This window comes from Pristiophorus japonicus, chromosome 3 (assembly GCF_044704955.1).
Source record: "Pristiophorus japonicus isolate sPriJap1 chromosome 3, sPriJap1.hap1, whole genome shotgun sequence".
NCBI classification, from domain to species: Eukaryota; Metazoa; Chordata; class Chondrichthyes; family Pristiophoridae; genus Pristiophorus; species Pristiophorus japonicus.
The window spans coordinates 184,037,567-184,058,964 of record NC_091979.1 but is presented as its reverse complement, the minus strand read 5'-3'; the positions used below and the strand labels follow the sequence as shown (position 1 = coordinate 184,058,964).

The 21,398-nt window shown below is 44.4% G+C and overlaps 1 protein-coding gene across 3 annotated transcripts in view; it reads right to left on the bottom strand.

The window, feature by feature from the left end:
- LOC139260021 (transmembrane protein 237-like) overlaps positions 1-21,398 on the bottom strand; it is a 112,291-nt gene that overhangs the window by 77,978 nt on the left and 12,915 nt on the right. For 2 of the 3 annotated variants that reach the window (XM_070876077.1, XM_070876076.1), the window contains exons 3-4: positions 14,712-14,725; positions 9,253-9,306 (exon numbers count right to left, since the gene is read on the bottom strand). In XM_070876077.1, the coding sequence (XP_070732178.1) occupies positions 9,253-9,306; positions 14,712-14,725 (68 nt within the window). The remainder of the gene's footprint in view (positions 1-9,252; positions 9,307-14,711; positions 14,726-21,398) is intronic. The other variant, XM_070876078.1, reaches the window with a different exon arrangement.

Sequence of the window (21,398 nt, the reverse complement as noted above, 5' to 3'; positions counted from 1 at the left end):
TGCAGTTCTGTGCCCAGTCTGTGGCGAATTACATAGTTGTATGCAGACAGCGTGAGCGTCCATCTTTGGATGCGGGCAGAGGCATTGATATTGATCCCTTTGCTCGCCAAGAATAGAGATAGGAGCGGCTTGTGGTCAGTTTCAAGCTCGAACTTGAGGCCAAACAAGTATTGGTGCATTTTTTTTACCCCGTAAACGCACACCAGAGCCTCTTTTTCAACCATGCTGTAGGCCCTTTCGGCCTTGGACAAGCTCCTGAATGCATACGCAACTGGTTGCAAAATTCTCGATTCATTAGCCTGTTGCAATACACACCCAATCCTGTATGACGATGCATCGCAAGCTAACACTTGTCGTTTACATGGGTTATACAGGACAAGCAGTTTGTTAGAACACAGTAAATTTCTGGCTTTCTTAAAGGCAGCCTCTTGTCAATTTCCCCATACCCAGTCGCCTCCCTTGCGCAGTAGTGCATGCAGGGGTTCTTGCAGGATGCTTAACTCAGGTAGGAAATTACTGAAGTAGTTAAGGAGTCCCAGAAATGACCGCAGTTCCGTCACCTTCCGTGGTCGCAGCGCATACCGGGAATCAAATGGATCTGTACTTTGGCTCCCTGGAAACTTCCAATGCCTGGCTCAAATAACGAAGGGAATTTGCTTAGAACCTGGGTGCATGCGGTGTCGTCAACTGACGAGAGCGCTCGGATGTCGTCCCAGTTTCAGCGGATTTTCCCCAGCCAGCTTCTGCCAAACGTCGGACCATTCCCTGGCACAACCCACAGCGGGAGTTCGTGTACTGCTCCATCATAGGAGACTTTGACTTCAGCACTGCCAATTACATGGATTAGTTCCTTGGTGTAAGTCCTTAAGTTTGGTGTGAATGGGGCTGAGCTTGAGCCTTCTTCCCTCACAGCCTGTCGAAGGCCATTTTACTCATTATGGACTGGCTTGCCCCAGTGTCCAGCTCCATTGACACTGGAATATCGTTCAGTTCAACTTTCAACATTATTGGTGGGCATTTCATTGTGAACGTGTGTACCCCGTACACCTCTACCTCCTCCATACGAGTTTCCAATTCCGTCTGATCCATTGTGGACCAATCTTCCTCTGCAATGTGGTGGTTTGCAGCTCGCCTGCACATTCGCTGGAGGTGTCCCATTGTTCTGCAGCCATTGCACGTATAGTGCTTAAAGCGGCATTGATGGGAACGATGATCACCCCCGCAGCGCCAACAGGGGTTAACTGTCTCGCATTAAGATGATGGCGGACTCTGGATCAGGCCACAGCAGCCGACATGTACATTCTGCCCTGTACATTTATGCCCAAAACCTAAGTTACTTTATGCATAGTACCGGCCGAAACTTCTTTGTTCTGCAAAATCTGCTTGGTGTTGTCGCTGGTGGACATAAATGCTTGGGCTATCGTTATGGCTTTACTCAGATTCGGAGTTTCTGCAGTCAACAGTTTGCGAAGGATTGTCTCATGTCCGATGCCCAGTACAAAAAAGTCTCTGAGCATGTTCTAAGAATCCCTCAAACTCACAATGTCCTGCAAGGCGCCTTAGTTCGGCGACGTAGCTCGCCACTTCCTGGTCCTCCGATCGTTGACACGTGTAGAACCGATATCTTGCCATCAAAACACTTTCCATAGGATTTAGGTGCTCCCGGACCAGCGTACACAGTTCTTCGTAGGATTTCTCTGTTGGGTTAGCCGGGGCCAGGAGATTCTTCATGAGGCCATAGGTTGTGTCCCACAGACAGTTAGGAGGATCGCCCTTCGTTTGGTCGCGTTCTCATCCCCTTCCAGCTCGTTGGTTACGAAGTATTGGTCGAGTCTCTCCATGAAGGCCTCCCAATCATCTCCGTGAGAACTTCTCCAGGATTCCGACTGTTCTTTGCATCTTCGCGCTGATCATTACCTCATCGCAAATTGTTATACTCATAATAAGTGGTCAGACCAAGTACTGTGTGTAATGGGCAAGTGTGACCTTAGCTCCTTTATTGTAGTTCCAGACTGCAGGTACCTCGTGGGTAGCCTGCTTATATACTGTACTCCCAAGTGATGCTGGGATCCCTTGGGACGCTGGGATCCCTTGGGACACCAACAGGTAGGCCCTCTGGTGGACAGGTGTGATGTAGGTTACAAGGTTACAAGAGGTTAAATACATCACAACATCCTTTGTGACTGTGACAAAGGCAAACTATCCCTCCTCGTCCTTCTTGACTTATCTGTAGCCTTTGACACAGTTGACCACTCTATCCTTCTCCAACACGCCTTGAAACCTACCTCTTTGACCAAGCTTTTGGTCACCTGCACTAATTTCTACTTATGCGGCTCGGTGTCAAATTTTTTAATCTCATAATATTCCTGCGATCGCCTTGGGACATTTCACAACGTTAAAGGCACTATATAAATACAAGCTCTTGTTGTTGTTGTTGACTCCTACAATTGTATTAGTGAATGGCAACAGCAATTTGGACCCAACAAGAACTTGCATTGCAGGTGATGAGAGTAAAGGTCAGATCAAGGTAAGGAGTAAGGGTATCAACAAACAGTAAGGAGTAAGGGTATCAACCAACAGGGAACAGATAAATTGTAGAACATAAGTGGAAAATAACTTAAAACGAAAGCAAGAGGAACAATTAATAAAACAAATTAAATTGCCTGGACAGCAATGTGCATAGCAACTAATCAAGAAACAGGGGAACTGGAAACAATAATTCTTAGCGAGGAACCAGTTGTAGTAGATATAAATGAAAGGACTGCCAATTAAATATTGCAGGATATAACATATTTAGAAAGCATAGGAAAGGAAGAAGGGGGTGTGGGGTGGTTGTACTAATTAGAAATAACAACGGCAGTAGAAAAGAGGACATAACTAACATTAAGATAGAAACAGAATCCATTTAGAAACATAGAAACATAGAAAATAGGAGCAGTAGTGGCTGATCCTCTACCTCAACACCATATTCCCACTTTTTCCCCATACCTCTTGATGCCCTTTGTTTCTAGAAATCTATCTACATCCCTCTGGGTACTGTTGGGGGGGATGACTCATCAGGGGAGGGCAGCAGCAGCAGCCAAGTTCATGGCACCGTGGCTGGCTTTGTTGCACAGGAGGGCAGGAAAAAGAGTGGGAGAGCGATAGTGATAGGGGATTCAATTGTAAGGGGAATAGATAGGCGTTTCTGCGGCTGCAACCGAGACTCCAGGATAGTATGTTGCCTCCCTGGTGCAAGGGTCAAGGATGTCTCGGAGCGGGTGCAGGACATTCTAAAAAGGGAGGGAAATCAGCCAGTTGTCGTGGTGCACATTGGTACCAACGACATAGGTAAAAAAAGGGATGAGGTCCTACAAAACGAATTTAAGGAGCTAGGAGCTAAATTAAAAAGTAGAACCTCAAAAGTAGTAATCTCGGGATTGCTACCAGTGCCACGTGCTAGTCAGAGTAGGAATCGCAGGATAGCGCAGATGAATACGTGGCTTGAGCAGTGGTGCAGCAGGGAGGGATTCAAATTCCTGGGGCATTGGAACCGGTTCTGGGGGAGGTGGGACCAGTACAAACCGGACAGTCTGCACCTGGGCAGGACCGGAACCAATGTCCGAGGGGGAGTGTTTGCTAGTGCTGTTGGGGAGGAGTTAAACTAATATGGCAGGGGGATGGGAACCAATGCAGGGAGACAGAGGGAAACAAAAATGAGACAAAAGCAAAAGACAGAAAGGAGATGAGGAAAAGTGGAGGGCAGAGAAACCCAAGGCAAAGAACAAAAAGGGCCACTGTACAGCAAAATTCTAAAAGGACAAAGGGTGTTAAAAAAACAAGCCTGAAGGCGTTGTGTCTTAATGCAAGGAATATCCGTAATAAGGTGGATGAATTAACTGTGCAAATAGATGTTAACAAATATGATGTGATTGGGATTACAGAGACGTGGCTCCAGGATGATCAGGGCTGGGAACTCAACATCCAGGGGTATTCAACATTCAGGAAGGATAGAATAAAAGGAAAAGGAGGTGGGGTAGCATTGCTGGTTAAGGAGGAGATTAATGCAATAGTTAGGAAGGACATTAGCTTGGATGATGTGGAATCTATATGGGTAGAGCTGCAGAACACCAAAGGGCAAAAAAATAGTTAGTGGGAGTTGTGTACAGACCTCCAAACAGTAGTAGTGATGTTGGGGAGGGCATCAAACAGAAAATTAGGGGTGCGTGCAATAAAGGTGCAGCAGTTATAATGGGTGACTTTAATATGCACATAGATTGGGCTAACCAAACTGGAAGCAATACGGTGGAGGAGGATTTCCTGGAGTGCATAAGGGATGGTTTTCTAGACCAATATGTCGAGGAACCAACTAGGGGGGAGGCCATCTTAGACTGGGTGTTGTGTAACGAGAGAGAATTAATTAGCAATCTCGTTGTGCGAGGCCCCTTGGGGAAGAGTGACCATAATATGGTGGAATTCTGCATTAGGATGGAGAATGAAACAGTTAATTCAGAGACCATGGTCCAGAACTTAAAGACGGCTAACTTTGAAGGTATGAGGCGTGAATTGGCTAGGATAGATTGGCGAATGATACTTAAGGGGTTGACTGTGGATGGGCAATGGCAGACATTTAGAGACCGCATGGATGAACTACAACAATTGTACATTCCTGTCTGGCATAAAAATAAAAAAGGGAAGGTGGCTCAACCGTGGCTATCAAGGGAAATCAGGGATAGTATTAAAGCCAAGGAAGTGGCATACAAAATTGGCCAGAAATAGCAGCGAACCCGGGGACTGGGAGAAATTTAGAACTCAGCAGAGGAGGACAAAGGGTTTGATTAGGGCAGGGAAAATGGAGTACGAGAAGAAGCTTGCAGGGAACATTAAGACGGATTGCAAAAGTTTCTATAGATATGTAAAGAGAAAAAGGTTAGTAAAGACAAACGTAGGTCCCCTGCAGTCAGAATCAGGGGAAGTCATAATGGGGAACAAAGAAGTGGCGGACCAATTGAACAAGTACTTTGGTTCGGTATTCACTAAGGAGGACGCAAACAACCTTCCGGATATAAAAGAGGTCAGAGGGTCTAGTAAGGAGGAGGAACTGAGGGAAATCTTTATTAGTCGGGAAATTGTGTTGGGGAAATTGATGGGATTGAAGGCCGATAAATCCCCAGAGCCTGATGGACTGCATCCCAGAGTACTTAAGGAGGTGGCCTTGGAAATAGCGGATGCATTGACAGTCATTTTCCAACATTCCATTGACTCTGGATCAGTTCCTATGGAGTGGAGGGTAGCCAATGTAACCCCACTTTTTAAAAAAGGAGGGAGAGAGAAAACGGAATTATAGACCGGTCAGCCTGACATCGGTAGTAGGTAAAATGATGGAATCAATTATTAAGGATGTCATAGCAGTGCATTTGGAAAGAGGTGACATGATAGGTCCAAGTCAGCATGGATTTGTGAAAGGGAAATCATGCTTGACAAATCTTCTGGAATTTTTTGAGGATGTTTCCAGTAGAGTGGACAAGGGAGAACCAGTTGATGTGGTATATTTGGACTTTCAGAAGGCTTTCGACAAGGTCCCACACAAGAGATTAATGTGCAAAGTTAAAGCACATGGGATTGGGGGTAGTGTGCTGACATGGATTGAGAACTGGTTGTCAGACAGGAAGCAAAGAGTAGGAGTAAATGGGGACTTTTCAGAAGGGCAGGCAGTGACTAGTGGGGTACCGCAAGGTTCTGTGCTGGGGCCCCAGCTGTTTACACTGTACATTAATGATTTAGACGAGGGGATTAAATGTAGTATCTCCAAATTTGCGGATATAACTAAGTTGGGTGGCAGTGTGAGCTGCGAGGAGGATGCTATGAGGCTGCAGAGCGACTTGGATAGGTTCGGTGAGTGGGCAAATGCATGGCAGATGAAGTATAATGTGGATAAATGTGAGGTTATCCACTTTGGTGGTAAAAACAGAGAAACAGACTATTATCTGAATGGTGACAGATTAGGAAAATGGGAGGTGCAACGAGATCTGGGTGTCATGGTACATCAGTCATTGAAGGTTGGCATGCAGGTACAGCAGGCAGTTAAGAAAGCAAATGGCATGTTGGCCTTCATAGCGAGGGGATTTGAGTACAGGGGCAGGGAGATGTTGCTACAGTTGTACAGGGCCTTGGTGAGGCCACACCTGGAGTATTGTGTACAGTTTTGGTCTCCTAACCTGAGGAAGGACATTCTTGCTATTGAGGGAGTGCAGCGAAGGTTCACCAGACTGATTCCCGGGATGGCGGGACTGACCCATCAAGAAAGACTGGATCAACTGAGCTTGTATTCACTGGAGTTCAGAAGAATGAGAGGGGACCTCATAGAAACGTTTAAAATTCTGACGGGGTTAGACAGGTTAGATGCAGGAAGAATGTTCCCAATGTTGGGGAAGTCCAGAACCAGGGGACACAGTCTAAGGATAAGGGGTAAGCCATTTAGGACCGAGATGTGGAGAAACTTCTTCACCCAGAGAGTGGTGAACCTGTGGAATTCTCTGCCACAGAAAGTTGTTGAGGCCAATTCACTAAATATATTCAAAAAGGAGTTAGATGAAGTCCTTATTACTAGGGGGATCAAGGGGTATGGCGAGAAAGCAGGAATGGGGTACTGAAGTTGCATGTTCAGCCATGAACTCACTGAATGGCGGTGCAGGCTAGAAGGGCCGAATGGCCTACTCCTGCACCTATTTTCTATGTTTCTATGTTTCTTAAATATATTCAGTGACTTGACCTCCACAGCCTTCTGTGGTGGAGAATTCCACAGGTTCACCACCCTCTGAGTGAAAACATTTCTCCTCATCTCAGTCCCAAATTTCCTACCCCGTATCCTGAGACTGTGACCCCTTGTTCTGGACTTCCCAGCCAGGGGAAACATCCTCCCCACATCCAGTCTATCCAACCCAGTCAGAATTTTAAACGTTTCAATGAGATCCCCTCGCATTCTTCTAAACTCGAGTGAATACAGGCCTAGTCGACCCAATCACTCCTCATACGACAGTCCTGCCATCCCAGAAATCAATCTAGTGAACCTTCACTGCACTCTCTCTATGGCAAGTATATCCTTTCTTAGGTAAGGAGGCCAAAACTGCACACAATACTCCAGCTGCAGTCTCACCAAGGCCCTGTATAACTGTAGTAAGACATCATTGCTCCTGTATTCAAATCCTCTTGTAATGAAGGCCAACATACCATTTGCCTTCCTAAGTGCTTGCTGCACGTGCATGTTTGCTTTCAATGACTGATGTACAAGGACACCCAGGTCCTTCTGTACATCAACACTTCCCAAGCTATCACCATTTAAATAATACTTTGTCCTTATGTTTTTCCTACCAAAGTGGATAACTTCACATTGATCCACATTATACTGCATCTGCCATGTGTTTGCCCACTCACTCAACCTATCTAAATCGCCTTGCAGCATCTTTGCATCCTCCTCACAACTCACAATCCCACCTAGTTTTATGTTGTCAGCAAACTTGGAAATATTACATTTAGTTCCCTCATCCAAATCATTTATATATATTGTGAATAGCTGGGGTTCAAGCACTGATCCCTGTGGTACCCCACTAGTCACTGCCCGCCATCCCGAAAAAGACCCGTTTATTCCTACTCTCTGTTTCCTATCAGTTAACCAATTTTCAATCCATGCCAATACATTACCCCCAATCCTATGTGCTTTAATTTTGCACACTAACCTCTTACGTGGGACTTTATCAAAGGCCTTCTGAATATCCAAATACACTACATCCACTGGTTCTCCCTTATCTATTCTATCAGTTACAGCCTCAAAAAACTCCAGGTTTGTCAAACATGATTTTCCTTTCATAAATCCATGTTGACTTTGTTTAATCCCATTGATATTATCCAAGTGTGCCGTTATCACATCCTTTATAATAGACTCTAGCATTTTCCCTACTACTGATGTCAGGCTAACCGGTCTGTAGTTCCCAGTTTTCTCTCTCCCTCCTTTTTTAAATAATGGGGTTGCATTTGTCACTCTCCAATCTGCAGGAACTGTTCCATAATCTATAGAATTTTGGAAGATGACAACCAATGCATCTACTATTTCCATGGATACCACTTTTAGTAATCTGGGATGCAGATCATCAGGACCTGGGGATTTATCTGCCTTCAGTCCCATTTGTTTCTCCAGCACTATTTTCTTACTAATAATCATTTCCTTTAATTCCTCTTGCTCACTAGACCCTTTGTTCCTTAGCATTTCTGGGACGTTATTTGTGTCCTCTTCCGTGAAGACAGAATCGAAGTATTCATTTAATTGTTCTGCCATTTCCTTGCTCCCCATTATAAATTCTCCTGTTTCTATCTGTAAAGGACCTACATTTGTCTTCACTAATCTTTTGCTTTTCACGTACTTGTAGAAACTTTTGCAGTCGGTTTTTCTGTTCCTTGCAAGTTTACACTCATACTCTATTTTTCCCCTCTTAATCAATCTCTTGGTCCTTTTTTGCTGAATTCTAAACTGTTCCCAATCATTAGGCTTGCTACTTTTTCTGGCAACTTTGTATAACACCTCTTTGGATCTAATACTATCCTTAATTTATTCTGTTAACCATGGTTGGGCCACTTTTCCTTGTGTGTTTTTACACCAGAAAGGAATGTATAACTTGCAATTCATGCATTCGTTCCTTAAATATTAGCCATTGCCTATCCACCGTCTTGCCTTTTAATGATTCTTCCCAATCTATCATAGCCAATTCATTCCTCATACCTTTGGATCAAGATAAAGGATAAGAAAGGATCGATCATGCCAATAGGGGGTATTCTACAGACCAACGAATAGTGACGGAGGGGAGAAATATGTAATCAACTCTATGAAATGAGTAAAAGACACAGAATAATAATCATGGGTGATTTGAACTACCCAAAATAAACTGGCAAGATGTAGTAAAAGAAGAAAATGGAATTAAGTTTTTACAGCGTGTACAGAACTCCTTTCTTATCCAGTACTTAAAAAGCCCAAGAGAGGAATCACTGCTGGATCTGGTAATGGGAAATGAACCTGAGCAGATACATACAATAGCGTTCATAACATAATAAGGTTTCAAATAATCATTGGAGAGAGACAGAAGAAAGACAAATACCAAAGTAGTAGATTGGATGAAAGCTAGTTATGAAGGGATGAAGTTGAAACTGGGGAATATAAACTACAACAACCGGTGATACAGGTGCACTGGTGTTACAGGCACACCAGATATGGATGCAGCTTACCTACGCCATTGCTTGTTCTGGATTTTTTCTTTCTAATTTTATTCATGGGTACATCTGTAATGGAGACAACAGCTGGGTTAATTTGGTTCGAAGACAAGGCAGCTGGTTACTAACCACCAACAGGAACAATTTAAGGCTCCACCCATGTAAACCTGGACAATGAGTACAGCACTAGAGGGCACAAGCACAACATTCACAGCCTCAAGAAAAGATTCAGCATTAGAATAAAGTCCTCCTCCCCCAATAGCATTGTGGAGGCCAAGACTCTGGAGTCATTCGAGAGGCAATTAGCTGTTGTGATAGGGGAATCTCAGGTTACCATGCAAGGCTGATTTTTGTGATATTTATGACGTGGAGTACAGTCCTGGAGAAGAGTGCGGATTCAGGATCAGATGGCACTGCTCGAGTTTTTTTTATATAGGGAAAGAAACCTTGTGCCTCTTGGTTGCATTCGTTGTGATTCAGTTGGTGGCACTCTCGTCTCCAATTCAAAAGGTTGTGGGTTCAAGTCCCACTCCAGACACTTGAGCACAAAAATCTAGGCAGACACTCCTGTGCAGTACTGAGGGAGGGCTACACTTTTGGAGGTGCCGTCTTTTGGATGAGGTGTTAAACCGAGGCCCCAACTGCTCTCAGCTGGGTGCAAAAGATCCCAGGGCACCATTTTGAAGAAGCAGTAGCAGGACATTGGGAAAAGCAAAATTCGGTCAAGCAGAGTCAGCATGGATTTATGAAGGGTAAGTCACGTTTGACAAATTTGCTGGAATTCTTTGAGGATGTAATGAACAGGGTGGATAAAGGGGAACCAGTGGATGTGGTGTATTTGGACTTCCAGAAGGCATTTGACAAGGTACCACATAAAAGGTTACTGCACAATATAAAAGTTCATGGGGTTGGGGGGGTAATATATTAGCATGGATAGAGGATTGGCTAACTAACAGAAAACAGAGAGTCAGGATAAATGGTTCATTCTCTGGTTGACAACCAGTAACTAGTGGGGTGCTGCAGGGATCAGTGCTGGGACCCCAACTATTTACAATCTATATTAACGACTTGGAAGAAGAGACTGAGTGTAATGTAGCCAAGTTTGCTGACGATACAAAGATGGAAGGAAATGCAATGTGTGAGGGGGACACAAAGAATCTGCGAAAGGACATAGACAGGTTAAGTGAGTGGGCAAACATTTGGCAGATGGAGTATAATGTTGGAAAGTATGATGTCGGAAAGTATGATGTCATGCACTTTGGCAGAAAAAATCAAAGAGCAAGTTATTATTTAGATGGAGAAAGATTGCAAAGTGCTGCAGTACAGCGGGACCTGGGGGTCCTTGTGCATGAAACACAAAAGGATAGTATGCAGTTACAGCAAGTGATCAGGAAGGCCAATGGAATCTTCGCCTTTATTACAAAGGGGATGGAGTATAAAAGCAGGGAAGATTTGCTACAGCTATACAGGGTATTAGTGAGACCTCACCTGGAATACTGCGTGCAGTTTTGGTTTCCATATTTAAGAGACTAGAGTCCTGAACTTAAAGAAAGGTAACTCCGATGGTATGAGATGTGATTTGGCGAGGATAGACTGATGAATGATACTTGAAGGGTTGACGGTGGATAGGCAATGGCAGACATTTAAAGATCACATGGATGAACTTCAACAATTGCACATCCCTGTCTGGCATAAAAAATAAAACGGGGAAGGTGGCTCAACCGTGGCTAACAAAGGAAATTAGGGATAGTGCTAAATCCAAGGAAGAGGCATATAAATTGGCCAAAAAAAGCAGCAAACCTGAAGACTGGGAGAAATTTAGAAATTAGCAGAGGAGGACAAATGGTTTAATTAGGAGGGGGGAAATAGAATGAGAGAGTAAGCTTGAAGGGAACATAAAAATTGACTACAAAAACTTCTGCAGATACATGAAGAGAAAAAGATTAGTGGAGACAAATGTAGGTCCCTTACTGTCAGAATCAGGTGAATTTATAATGGAGAACAAAGAAATGGCAGACCAATTGAACAAATACTTTGGTTCTGTCTTCACTAAGGAAGACACATATAACCTTCCAGAAATACTAGGGAATCGAGGGTTTAGCGAGAAGGAAGAACTAAAGGAAATCCTTATTAGTCAGCAAATTGTGTTAGGAAAATTGATGGGATTGAAGGCTTGATAGTCTACATGCCAGAGTACTTAAGGAAGTGGTCCTAGAAATAGTGGATGCACTGGTGGTCATTTTCCAACATTCTATAGACTCTGGATCAGTTCCTATGGATTGGAGGGTAGCTAATGTAACCCCACTTTTTAAAAAAAGGAGGGAGAGAAAACGGAATTATAGACCAGTCAGCCTGACATCGGTGGTGGGGAAAATGTTGGAATCAATTATTAAAGATGTAATAGCAGCGCATTTGGAAAGCAGTGACAGGATCAGTCCAAGTCAGCATGGATTTATGGAAGGGAAATCATGCTTGACAAATCTTCTAGAATTCTTTGAGGATGTAACTAGTAGAGGAGAGCCAGTGGATGTGGTGTATTTATACTTTCAAAAGGCTTTTGACAAGGTCCCACACAAGAGATTAGTGTGCAAAATTAAAGCACATGGTATTGGGGGTAATGTATTGAAGTGGACAGAGAACTGATTGACAGACAGGAGGCAAAGAGTAGCAATAAATGGGTCCTTTTCAGAATGGCAGGCAGTGATTAGTGGGGTACCGCAAGGTTCAGTGCTAGGACCCCAGCTATTTACAATATACATTAATGATTTAGACGAAGTAATATCTCCAAGTTTGCAGATGACACTAAGCTGGGTGGCAGTGTGAGCTGTGAGGAGAATGCCAAGAGGCTGCAGGGTGACTTGGACAGGTTAGGTGCATGGGCAAATACATTGCAGATGCGGTATAATGTAGATAAATGTGAGGTTATCCACTTTGGTGGCAAAAACAGGAAGGCAGATTATTATTGAATGGTGACAGAATAGGAAAAGCAGAGGTGCAACGAGACCTGGGTGTCATGGTACATCAGTCATTGAAAGTTGGCATGCAGGTACAGCAGGCGGTGAAGAATGCAAATGGCATGTTGGCCTTCATAGCGAGAGGATTTGAGTATGTGAGAAGGGAGGTCTTACTACAGTTGTACAGGGTCTTGGTGAGGCCACACTTTGAATATTGTGTACAGTTTTGGTCTCCTAATCTGAGGAAGGACATTCTAGCTATCGAAAGAGTGCAGCGAAGGCTCACCAGACTGATTCCCAGGATGACAGGACTAACATATGAAGAAAGACTGGATCGATTAGGCTTATATTCACTGGAATTTAGAAGAATGAGAGGGGATCTCATAGAAATATATAAAATTCTGACGGAATTGGACAGGGTTAGATGCAGGAAGAATGGAAGAATGTTGGGGAAGTCCAGAACTAGGGGTCACAGTCTAAGGATAAGGGGTAAGCCATTTAGGACCGAGATGAGGAGAAACTTTTTCACCCGGAAAATTGTGAGCATGTGGAATTCTCTGCCACAGAAAGTTGTTGAGGCCAGTTCGTTAGATATATCCAAAAGGGAGTTAGATGTGGCCCTTATGGCTAAAGGGATCAAGGGGTATGGAGAGAAAGCAGGAATGGGGTACTGAAGTGCATGATCATATTGAATGGTGGTCAGGCTCGAAGGGCCGAATGGCCTACCCCTGCATCTATATCCCTGTTTCTATACTTCGATGTGCATTTAAAGTGCCATTATCTGCAGGGCTACAGACCAAGAGCTGGAAAGTGGGATTAGGCTGGATAGCTCTTGGTCGGCCGGTACGGACACGATGGGCCGTATGACCTCCTTCCGTGCTGTAAATTTCTATGAAAGGATATACTTGCTTTGGAGGCAGTTCAGAGAAGGTTCACTCGGTTGATTCCGGAGATGAGGGAGTTGACTTATGAGGAAAGGTTGGACCACTACTCATTGGAATTCAGATGAATGAGAGGTGATTTTACTGAAACGTATAAAGATTATGAATGGTCTTGACAAGGTAGATGCAGAGAGGATGTTTCCACTGATGGGGGAGACTAGAACTAGAGGGCATGATTAGAATAAGGGGCTGCCCATTTAAAATTGAGATGAGGAGAAATTTCTTCTTTCAGAGGGTTGCAAATCTGTGGAATTCGCTGCCTCAGAAAGCTGTGGAAGCTGGGACATTGAATAAATTTAAGGCAGAAATAGACAGTTTCTTAAACAATAAGGAGATAAGGGGTTATTGAGAGCAGACAGGGAAGTGGAGCCGAGTCCGTGATCAGTGATCAGTTCAGCCATGATCTTATTGAATGGCGGAGCAGGCTTGAGGGGCCGTCTGGCCTACTCCCGCTCCTATTTCTTATGTTCTTATGTAAAAGCAGGGGAGTTATCCTTGGTGTTCTGGCCAATAATTATCCCTCAACCAACATCACTAAAGCAGATTATATGGTCATTATCACATTTCTGTTTGTGGGAGCTTGCTGTGTGCAAATTGGCTGCCGCGTTTCCTATATTACAACAGTGACTACACTTCAAAAGTAATTTGTGGCTGTAAAGCACTTTGGGACATCCTGAGATCGTAAAAGGCGCTATATAAATGCAAGTTCTTTCTTTAGGCAACAGTGGCTGGGGCAAGGTCCATGATGAAATTATTATACAGGAATTCTGGATGGACTGTACATTTCTCCACTCCTCTCCTGAAGGTGCTGTTGATATTCAGTTGTAAAGGAAACAGGGGAGCTCATTATTCTTCCCTTGACGTTCTTACCAAGTTACTAGCCTGGAGTTTCAATTTGATTGCGCTGGTTTTTTCAGCCCAATTCACCAGATATCCAAGTAACCGATGCAAAAGATCACGGAAATTTAAGCACAAATTGCGTCCAGTGCAACTCGAGTTTCCATGATCTTTTGCGCTAGTTTTAAAAACATCGTACTGGAAGCAGGCCGCACCCAAGGTGAATTAATCACCATTGGGAGTTTCCGCTAATTGCGCTCGTTCACAGGCCTTCGAGGAGGCTCCAAAAATTAATCTTTTGGGTGCAAGGACACTAACATGTATGTTTTGAAAGATTGAAATTTTTTTTTATTTACTAAGAAACTGACTACTGTACCCCAATCTAACTAGAAAATAGTTTTGCATATTTTTTTGAAGTCATTTCCACTCATTTAAAATTGGGTTACTCACTGATTTAAAATGCTTTTTTTTGTGTTAAACCCATTTTCAGCTGTAGTAATCAAACTTCGCCAAGTTATCACTCAAATATATCAAGGAATTTTTTTTTAAAAAAGCAACTTTTTCAAAACTATTTTTTAAACACTGCACTGATTCATGACAGATTGTGTTAGGTGATATGCAAATGAGTTAGAATGGAAATTCGGGGGGGGTAAGAGAAATGTTCAAATGGGTGCAATTTTGTGCCAGAAAAGCCAATTGCCACGGATATCACTGGGAGAGATTAGTTGAAACAAAGGCCTACCTTTAGTTTTGGTGCTTCATTCCAATCAGCCCATAAAAAGAAAATAAACAAGGTAAACATATACAGATATACACACACACACACTGTAATACACTGCCTAACAAAAAACCAACAAGCCCATTGCTTTATCAGAGGTCAACCCCACCTACCTGCTTTCTCACCATATCCCTCAACCCCATTTACCCAGCCCTTCACTATATCCCTCAACTCACCTTAACCCCATCTACCCACCTTGTCACCATATCCCTCAATCCCTTCTCATAGAAACATAGAAAATAGGTGCAGGAGTAGGCCATTCGGCCCTTCTAGCCTGCACCGCCATTCAATGAGTTCATGGCTGAACATTCAACTTCAGTACCCCATTCCCGCTTTCTCGCCATACCCCTTGATCCCCCTAGTAGTAAGGACCTCATCTAACTCCTTTTTGAATATATTTAGTGAATTGGCCTCAACAACTTTCTGTGGTAGAGAATTCCACAGGTTCACCACTCTCTGGGTGAAGAAGTTCCTCCGCATCTCGGTCCTAAATGGCTTACCCCTTATCCTTAGACTGTGACCTCTGGTTCTGGACTTCCCCAACATTGGGAACATTCTTCCTGCATCTAACCTGTCTAACCCCGTCAGAATTTTAAATGTTTCTATGAGGTCCCCTCTCATTTTTCTGAACTCCAGTGAATACAAGCCCAGTTGATCCAGTCTTTCTTGATAGGTCAGTCCCGCCATCCCGGGAATCAGTCTGGTGAACCTTCGCTGCACTCCCTCAATAGCAAGAATGTCCTTCCTCAGGTTAGGAGACCAAAACTGTACACAATACTCCAGGTGTGGCCTCACCAATGCCCTGTACAACTGTAGCAACACCTCCCTGCCCCTGTACTCAAATCCCCTTGCTATGAAGGCCAACATGCCATTTGCTTTCTTAACCGCCTGCTGCACCTGCATGCCAACCTTCAATGACTGATGTACCATGACACCCAGGTCTCTTTGCATCTCCCCTTTTCCTAATCTCCATCCAGACACTCATCTAATTTCCCCTTGACCAACTTTACCGCTAAGTTCCACGTAGCCCGTTAAAAGGGACTGAGCAGCCATTCAAAAAAAAGAGGGGAACATTGCCCTTGACCCATTTCATACTGTCCGGTTCCATGTCCTACCCTCGTAACATATTCAGCCATTGAGTGAACAAGTTCCTCCTGACTTCTCTTCTTACTCCTAACTTATTTATTTATTAATCCGTCCCCTGGGATTTTAATCCTTCACCATAGGGAACAATTCCCCTCCATTAACTTTCTCAATTTCCTTCACGATCTTGAAAATTGCAATTAGATCATCTTACAATTTTCTCTTTTGCAAAGATAACAAACTCATAATGGAAATTCCTGATATCTGGAATCCTCTTTGTTTGTCCCCTTTGCAGGACAAAATCCTCTTTCGGTGACTGGGTACTAGAACTATACACATTGCTCCAAATGGAGTCGAATCAGTGCCTCATACAGCAACAACCTCTTAATGGGCTCAATTTTCCCCAATGCCGTTTTTTGGCATATTGCAAGAATTACATCTGTTTTTTTTGGCCCCGACTACTCCAAAAAAATAACTCGCAAATTTCCCAGTTCTATTTTTTGAAATTGGCGTAGTGCAGCCTGTCCTTCAGCTTCGGGAAGTGGAGCCTAAAGTCTGCGCATGTGCGAAAAAAAAAGTTTTTTACGTGACTGCTATGGGCGTACATGCCCAGTACAGCTCCAGAACTGCATTCGGCCATTTTTGAAGAGCCAGTTGTGTGCGAGAACTTTAATTCTCAGTGGAAAAATCGGAGCTGCAAGACAATATGCAACATGGCTCAAGGACCAAGAATTTCTCACAGGATGAAGTGGAGGCACTAGTTACTGTAATTGAGGCCAGATGGCACAAGCTGGACACCATGTTTCACCAAAAGAAAAGAAGAAATGCTGGAACCAACTTCCAGAAGATTATTGTTTGAAGAAGGATTTTAGAATCCCTCTATAGAATGGCCTTCTGGGTTAGCAAATATCGTTAAGTCTTGTATGCCTAGTACAATAAATAAATCATTTGCAAGAGGATGTGGTGTACAAAGATAGACATGCTGACTTGAAATAACAGGATAACAGCCTCTGCTTGCCTTGTAGCCAAGTGGAAAGTCCCAATATCATTAAAGACGTTGTAAATGTCAAAAGGATATTGTGGTCAGTTGATGAAACAAGTGACGTACCCGGATTGTGGTTTTTAGCTTTAAATTCTGTATACTGCCAGGCAAGAACTTGAGTTCTGTTGGTGTCAGACTGAGGAGTTTGCACACAGAGCTCCGACTTGGCCAGGTCTAGCTATAATAAACTTGTATGTTTTCCACTTATGCAGACGGGTGTTTGAGTCTCATTCCATAATACAGATTCCCCCCCAACACTGTACAATGGTGACCACCCAGAGGTTTGGAGGCCAGTGCAAAAAGAAGTGGCAGGGCTTTGGTCAAGTAGTTAGTGTAAGTAATATTTTCATTTATTTGCGGAATTGCAATTGTAAATGTAACCATCTGAATATGTCCCACCCAGCAGAAAGACAGCCTCTCTAAAAAGTTATATTTTCATCTTTGCAGAAGGAGGTGGCACACAACAAAAGGGAATGAACTCGAACAGGAGGAGGCCTGGCAAATCTGCACCCACTGACACCCTTGGAAGATAGGGTCGCTGCTTTGGTGGGTCCTGCCTGGAGAAAAGCAACCACCACTGCACAAGCTGGGCCAATAGTCGAGGGAGAGGGTAAGTCCTGCAAATTCCAGAGTCTGGCTTTGCTAAATATTAAGTACTGCGTGGGCTAGCCATGCTTCGGTTCATGGGGATGTCCAAGTCAGCTATGCTTCGCTTGATGCAATGTGCTATCATTCATCGTGGTCTTTCAAATGAGCCTGCTGCCTGCGCTGTGTGCCTACTCATGCCACCCTGCCCCCTCCTCTGCTGCTAACCATTTGTCTGCTCGGTTATATTTTGCAGAACTTGAGGCCAACACGGACGAGGCTGAAGCCGATACAGAAGATGATTCAGACGTGGACGAGCCTGAAGAGAACATCTTCCAATCCCACCTTCCAGACCAAGACCATTGGCGCGGGGTGGGGCGGAAAGAGGCGCAGGGGATGGGTGAAGCCCCCACTGTTGTACTCACTCTGGAGGAGGTGCAGGTGCCACCCATTGAGGTGTCAGGCCCTTTCCTGAGTGGTACGAGGGTTGGGAAATTCCATGGTTTCTCTCAGTCCGAGGCTGGGGATTCGAGTGGGATGCAGTAAGGCACACCTAGGGCCCCACCATCCGAGGCTGTAGGTCCCAGTGGAATGCAGCGAGCCACACCCAGGGTGAGGTGTGGAAGGAGAGCTCGACAGCGCTCTCCTGAAGTGCAGGATCTAACAGATGTGATCAGTTGATGGCAATGAGTGCGAAGAGCATTGACCTTATGCAATCACTCCTGGACACCATCAGTGGGATGGGTGATGAGGTATCGGGACTGTCGGGAGAAGTAACAACACTCATGAGAAATGGGAACACTGTCTGGGCACGAGGGAGGGAATGTCGTAGGCAGCTGATACACTGTCGGTGAACATGAGGGAATGTTGCAGGTAGTTGATACACTGTCAGGGCATGTGAGGGAGGGAATGTCAGAGTTAGCTGCTACAATAAGGAAACACGCCCAGACCCTGCGGCCATTGACAGAATCAACTGCCACTCTCACTCCAATCCCCAGACCAGCCTCTGAAGAGCCCAAGCCGGGCCTTCCACATTACCACATGCCCACATCAAGTGCACGCACATTACCAGAGATGTTCGAAAGAGTAAGTTTGGTACCAACCAGAGAAATGCTGCGCCACTGCCTGCGGGCAGGGATGGAGTCAACAAGACCAATCGTAGCAGGCGGTCTTAGAATAAAGTGAGGAGAGATGGGTGCAGCCTTTCTTTGCTGCTGTTGTTGTTATTATTATTGTTGTAACTGTTCTCAAATTAAAAGATTTTTGTAAATTACGTAAATTTACAAGTTTAAGTTGTAAGTGATCTTAGAGTTTGCAAGTGATCTTAACTGAAAACTTTAAAGTTTGATACAAGAATATTTATTAAAGTTAAATTAAGCACAAACAAGTTTTTGTTAAACTTTTGAATAAAATATATTTTAAATTATAACTGAATCATTTCCATTATTTACACAACTTTTTGAACTAAAGGAGAATCATTTCCATTATTTGTTCCACTAACACAACATTACGGAACAGGTCCAAACAGTAAACATGGTCCATTTGGAATAGTTGCCGCTGAGCCTTCAAGGCAGCAAAGCGTTCACGGATGAGCTGCTGGTGCAAGACTCGAGCAATCATTAAGGGGGCACAACGGCCCACCCTCCTCCACTGTCGTGCTCCGGGTTCAGGTAGTTGCATGGCTTCCTCGTCCTCCTCGTCATCTGCATCTCCCTCCTCATCATCAGCCACTATCACCTCAGGTGTGTCTTCTACTACCAGCTTCTGCTGCCTCATGATGGCTAAGTTATGTAGCATACAGCACACAACAGTGAACTGACCGACAATCTCAGGGGAGTATTGCAAGTAGCCTTCGGAATGCTCCAGGCATCGGAAATGCTGTTTCAAATGTCAATGGTCCTCTCTATTATGCTGCACGTCGCAATGTGCTTCCATCCGGGTTACGCGTAGGGGCGTCACGAGCCAGGTGGCGAGGCCTTACCCTTTGTCACCCAGCAGTCAGCCCTTCTGCTGCTGCAGAAACATGGCAGATATAGCGCTCTCACGTAGGATGAATGCATCATGGGTGCTCCCAGTGTATCTCGCATCAACTGACATGATACGATGCATGTCATCACACACGAGCTGCACATTAACGGAGTGGAAGTCTTTTCTGTTCTTGTACATCTCGGAATCCTCCAAAAGTGCTCGCAAGGCGATGTGGGTACAATCAATGCAGCCCTGTACCTTTGGGAAGCCAGCAATCCTGGAGAAGCTCACAGCCCTGTCATGCATTGCCTGGGCGGTCATGGGAAACTTTATGTCGTCATTCCTCCGAGCATGTAGTGCAGTAGTCACCTGCCGACTGAAGATGTGTTGCATGTTCAGAAATGGCACACATATCCCCAGTTGTGGCCGGAAATGATCCAGATGCATAGAATGAAAGTGCAGCTGTAACCTTCACTTCAACTGACAAAGCAGTCCCCGACACGTCTAGGTGGCAGGTCTGCTTTTACTAACTCACAGATCTCGGTTACAACTTCTTTGCGGAAACGCAGCCTTCTTACAGTCTGCATCAATCATGTGCAGGTATGAACGCCTGTCTCGATATACCCGAAGTGGGTAAGACCTCCTGCCCATCATCCTACATGCACTGAGGTTCCTCATGGGATGACGTCGAATCAATCGTCTCCTCCGCACCATCATGCAAAAGGCTTCCACGAGGTATGGCATTGTCAATATTGCCCCCATAATTAAATTGTACCTTTGCAAGAAGCTCAAAACAGCAGGACAAGGAGTTAAAGCTTCTCTCATCTCTCTCTCCAAGTTTGACGCCCTAGTATGGACCACACCCTGGTCTGCGCATGCATAATAGGCTTGTTTAGAATGGGAAGCTAGGCATTCAATGAGGACATTTGGGGCAAATTCAAAAAAATAATGCAATTCTTTAATTTTAGATTTTTTTTTTAAAAAGTACCACTCCACCACTAATCGATCATCTCCTCACCAGGCTCGAGGGTCGGCTGACAGAATCGCTCCCTCGGCCGGAGACTGGGGCTCGGCAAACACCACCCTCCCCCGGGGTTCTTTTGAAGCTGCTGCATAGTGTAAGGCTTCTCATCCCTTCAGTTCGGCTTCCACCATCCGCCCCCCCACCGGGCTTCTTTTGAAGCCGAGCCCCGAGCCAGTGTCCGGGCGAAGAGAGCGATTCTGCCGGCTGATGCTCTGACCCTTGAGCCCGATGAGGAGACGCTCAGTGGTGGTGTGGCACTTTGAAAAAAATCCAAAATTAAAGAATTGCATTAGACTTCCATTTTCTCCGTTTTGAGTTTGAAAAAATTAAGCTTCATGATGCTTATTTAATGTCTTCTTGACTCCCTCCAAAACTTCACATAAAAACAATGGCGTCTTTCTGCACCAAATTTTTAATGTGTGCTGGTTTTTCTTAAGTGCCCAGAAGGTTTTTTTGAGTGGTCACATATGCCATCCTAGGAAAAATGTAAATTGGCTAAACTTGCATAAATCTGAAAAACTGGCGCAGACACCAGGTTACGCAAAAAAAATACTAACCAAAAGAAATCATAACTGATTTACGCTGGCACAGAAACTGTGGGTAAACTTGGATATTTTAATTTACGCCAAAAAAAGCGGCTGCGCCAAAACAACAGCGCAGATAACTGAGGAAAATTGAGCCCAATATTTGTAATAAAAACAGAAAATGCTGGAAACACTCAGCAGATCAGATAGCAACTGTGGAGAGAGAAACAGAGCTATCGTTTCAGGTCGATGAACTTTCGGCAGAACTAATGGAACCTATAACCTTACTTACCTTTTTACTGCAAGTAACAAGATATGATTAGAAAACAGCAAGACATGCCATCTATACATCTACAAAAGGAGGCCGAGTCATAAGAACATAAGAAATAGGAGCAGGAATAGGTCACAGCCACTCGAGCCTGCTC